Source organism: Tetranychus urticae, chromosome 1 (assembly GCF_039701765.1).
Source record: "Tetranychus urticae isolate SD_2017Ah chromosome 1, NJAU_TeUrti_SD_1.0, whole genome shotgun sequence".
In the NCBI taxonomy this organism is placed as follows: Eukaryota; Metazoa; Arthropoda; class Arachnida; order Trombidiformes; family Tetranychidae; genus Tetranychus; species Tetranychus urticae.
Genome location: NC_142958.1, coordinates 26,276,600 through 26,280,047, shown reverse-complemented (window position 1 = coordinate 26,280,047; position 3,448 = coordinate 26,276,600). Strand labels below are relative to the sequence as shown.

At 32.5% G+C, this 3,448-nt stretch overlaps 1 protein-coding gene across 1 annotated transcript; it reads left to right on the top strand.

Moving 5' to 3' along the window:
- The first annotated feature begins 1,131 nt into the window (after positions 1-1,131).
- Positions 1,132-2,672, top strand: LOC107369752 (uncharacterized). The gene is made up of 5 exons (XM_015937680.3): positions 1,132-1,476; positions 1,550-1,690; positions 1,751-1,916; positions 1,976-2,086; positions 2,150-2,672. The coding sequence occupies exons 1-5, from the start codon at positions 1,454-1,456 to the stop codon at positions 2,345-2,347; spliced, it is 639 nt and encodes a 212-aa protein (XP_015793166.2). The 5' UTR covers positions 1,132-1,453; the 3' UTR covers positions 2,348-2,672.
- The last annotated feature ends 776 nt before the right edge of the window (positions 2,673-3,448 follow it).

Here is a 3,448-nt window from a genome sequence, read left to right as displayed (position 1 = left end):
AATCGTCTGATATTTTCAAACCTTTGAAGTCCTATGTCTTTAAATTTGAGAATTAAACCAGAAGCATGTTGGTCATGGCAAGATTTAAGGCAATGATTCATAATATTGAATTAGTTGGTTGATAAATGGCATGAAATTACGATCAAGCACTTTGACTCGCGTTTTTTGTGTCACTTAATTCTTCAAGCATGATGAAACTACCTTGTTTATCTGGGTCGATGTTGAATGCATGAGTAAATACGTCCAACGCATTCCAAAGTCAAATGGAATATCAGAAACAGTAAGTTAGTAAACAAAAAATAGTACAATTAGTTATTTCGATTGTGCCATTTGGAGGATAACGATTTATCTAAAATGCAGGAAAATGATTTTTTTAAATCTTCTGGATTGAGAATAAGAAAAGGCTCGTCTGATGCTTGTAAATTCAACGTCGACCGAGGTGCGAAAGGTAGTTTCATCTTGTTTTTACTAGTTCAATCCAATTGATAACGACTTTAAAGCCTTTTCATCAAAATCCAGTTCGGCCTGTAAGATTATAAGTTCAATGTTTTTAATAACTAAAAAGAGCGATGATAATAACAATATCTTTTAATCAAAAATTGATCTGATCTTCTCATCAGTTCATTAATTAATGACTTTATATCCCTTTAACTTTTTCCATTAATTTCCATTTCATTGTTGTACATTGATTACGTTGAGATGATCCCTGTTTTGATTTTTGTAATTGTTACTTATCAATTATTACGTTAACATTCTTCTTAAATATCCCACATATATACATACGTACAATAAATACGTTATTATACTTCAATGTATACCATATACTACTATGCAATATTACTATGTATACGTTAACCCATTGATATCCTACAGGCCTTTTTCTATGATTCCAAACATTGATGGATTAACATTCTACAATTTAAAAATTTGAATTTGTTGACCAGCTAGAGCAAACTCGATCCATTTTTCACTACCTTTGATACAGTCTCTTGAGTCTAATCAACTTTTACTTCAATAATGCAAAATAACCCTATCCAGACTGTTCAACTTTGATTCAAGTCTTGTAGCCCAAGGCATTAACCTTGAGTAAGTGAAACTTTGTTTGAGTAATGCTTAATCATCTTAAGGCTCGTATTCACCAACCGAGATCAAAACTAAGATCAATTTAATCTTCAAATCAACTGATTTTGAGCTTAAATAAAATTTTTGTTTCACCAATTCAACTCATTCAAAGCTCAGATCATATGATCTCAAATTAAATGAAATTGAGCTCAACCTTTTTGATGCTAACTTTGCCAATATAAAATTTATAAATTGTCCCTCAACAAGTGTTTGTTTACATTTTTTCACATTGTTTACATTTCCATCACCGACAATTTCACCCATTTCACCCTTAATTAGTTGTTTTTTTGGTATTTTTATTTAATTTTTTATCTAATTATCTTTCATCAACATGTCAACAACACAAATTAATGGGTAAGTGTTTATTTGTACTAAATAACAAACATTTTTTAACATATAATAATTTATATCTCTGTCTTTTCGCTAGCGTAACCTTTTGTCTCAATTTCATCAACCGTGGTTGCTGTTATGGACTTGGCTGCAAGTTTCTACATGTAAGCAGACAAATTGAAAATCATTACAGACGAACTGGTAGATTACCGACAGAATTAGCTAATGAATGGCGAAAGTAAGTTATACCTCCGCTAGCGTAAATATCCCTACTGACTTTTTTTCTTATCATTTACAGCACCCAAATGATACTGGCTAGGAGAGATCCTGATGTTTGCCAGGACCAGAATCAATCCAAATGCTTCAGACTCAATTGCAAATTCGGCAAACATCATGTTTTCAGGAATGACATGGATGCAGGCAATGTCATCGAATTCACATTTCGACCAAGTCCTCGAATGATTGTAAGTTATATTTAACTGAAAAATATTCAACATGTTTAACATTGTTTCATCTTTTTCAGAATTATATTGAAAATGTTTACCAGGCACCTAAACCATACTGGTATTCAGATGTGTTGTGCCATATTAGAACACCATTTCCACTCCTCGCCGAGCACATCATGAAAGTTCTGGTAAGTTTTTTTCGCTAGCGTAATATAAACAATTATTTAATGATTATTTTTGTTTTTTCGCAGAAACCATTCAGGATTAATAGGAATCAAGTTTCTTTTTATTACAATGGAACTCAAATTCAAGCCAATGATTCCAACATTACTCCGTACTCGCTCGATATTGGAAATGGTGTTGATGTTATCGTTGACGTCACTTTTCTTTTCCATGCTCCGATACTCCTTTCGACCAAATTCCTCGTCTTTATATGTTTCTTTTGGTAAATCATCTCCGCTAGCGTATTAGGATCACTTAATGGTGTCATAAGATACGTTTTACATGGATAAGCTGAATCACCGAGCAAATGTCCTGTATAACTTTGTGATTCTAATACGTAATAAGGTTCACTGTGTTTAAATATCCTACTATCGTGAGTACTTCCTGGCCATCTTGCATTAATGTGTAAAAATTTCATATTATGGTCAAAAACAACTTGACAGTTAACTGTTATCTCATTTTTTCGGTTTCTGAATCTTTCATGTAAATCTTTCGCTACTTTCACTTTAATATGAGTTCCATCAACAACACCAATTACACCCGGAAACCCTGCGATCTTTGAAAAACCAGAATGCAACTGAATTAGTGAATGAGTATCCGCTAGCGTATATTCATATTTACCTTGGCTTCTTCTATTGGAGATGGAAAAACAATGAATTGTGGAAGTTTTCTTGCTAAAACGTTAGACACTTTCAACACTATTCTTGAAATGGTTGGTTGCGAAAATCCGATAAGATCACCACTTACTATTTGGAATGAACCAGTTGCAAAAAATCTCAATGCTATAAGAAGCTGATTTTATTAGGGTTATTTCTTTTTCCAAATATTTCTATTTCATCTTTGATGAGCTCAAGAAGCACGTGGAAAGTCTCTTTATTCATTCGGAACCTTTTTTTGAATTCAAAATCATCAAACAGTACAAGAAGGTCATTTTTCGGTAATATTGTTCTTCTTTGAGGATTTCTACGCTGGCGAAAACCAAAAGCGAATAGATATTCATCCATTCTTCAGAAATTTAGGAAAAAACTTAATTAATTTTCACTCAAAGATCAAGACAAAACACATGTAAATGAAAAGACAAGTCGAGATCAAGGAGATGATCTTGGTAATTACCAAGATCAAATTTTGATCCACACTTGATCAATATCCAGGATCAAATTGAGCATGATCCGAGTTGGTGAATCAACATTTTAATATCGGCTTAAATAATTTCGGTTGGTGAAATAAAAAAAAAATGATTTCAAGATTAGTTTGATCAGCTGAGATCTTAGCTTAAGTGTGATCTGAGATCAAATTTTAATTTCAATTGGTGAAACAAAAAAGCTAAG

What these genes read in the sequence shown, in the direction of transcription:
- LOC107369752 (XM_015937680.3), top strand. Translation starts at nt 1,454, where the DNA reads ATGTCAACAACACAAATTAATGG. An exon ending in TCAACAACACAAATTAATGG is followed by an intron (nt 1,477 to 1,549) that starts GTAAGTGTTTAT and finishes TCTTTTCGCTAG; the next exon opens with CGTAACCTTTTGTCTCAATT. An exon ending in AGCACATCATGAAAGTTCTG is followed by an intron (nt 2,087 to 2,149) that starts GTAAGTTTTTTT and finishes GTTTTTTCGCAG; the next exon opens with AAACCATTCAGGATTAATAG.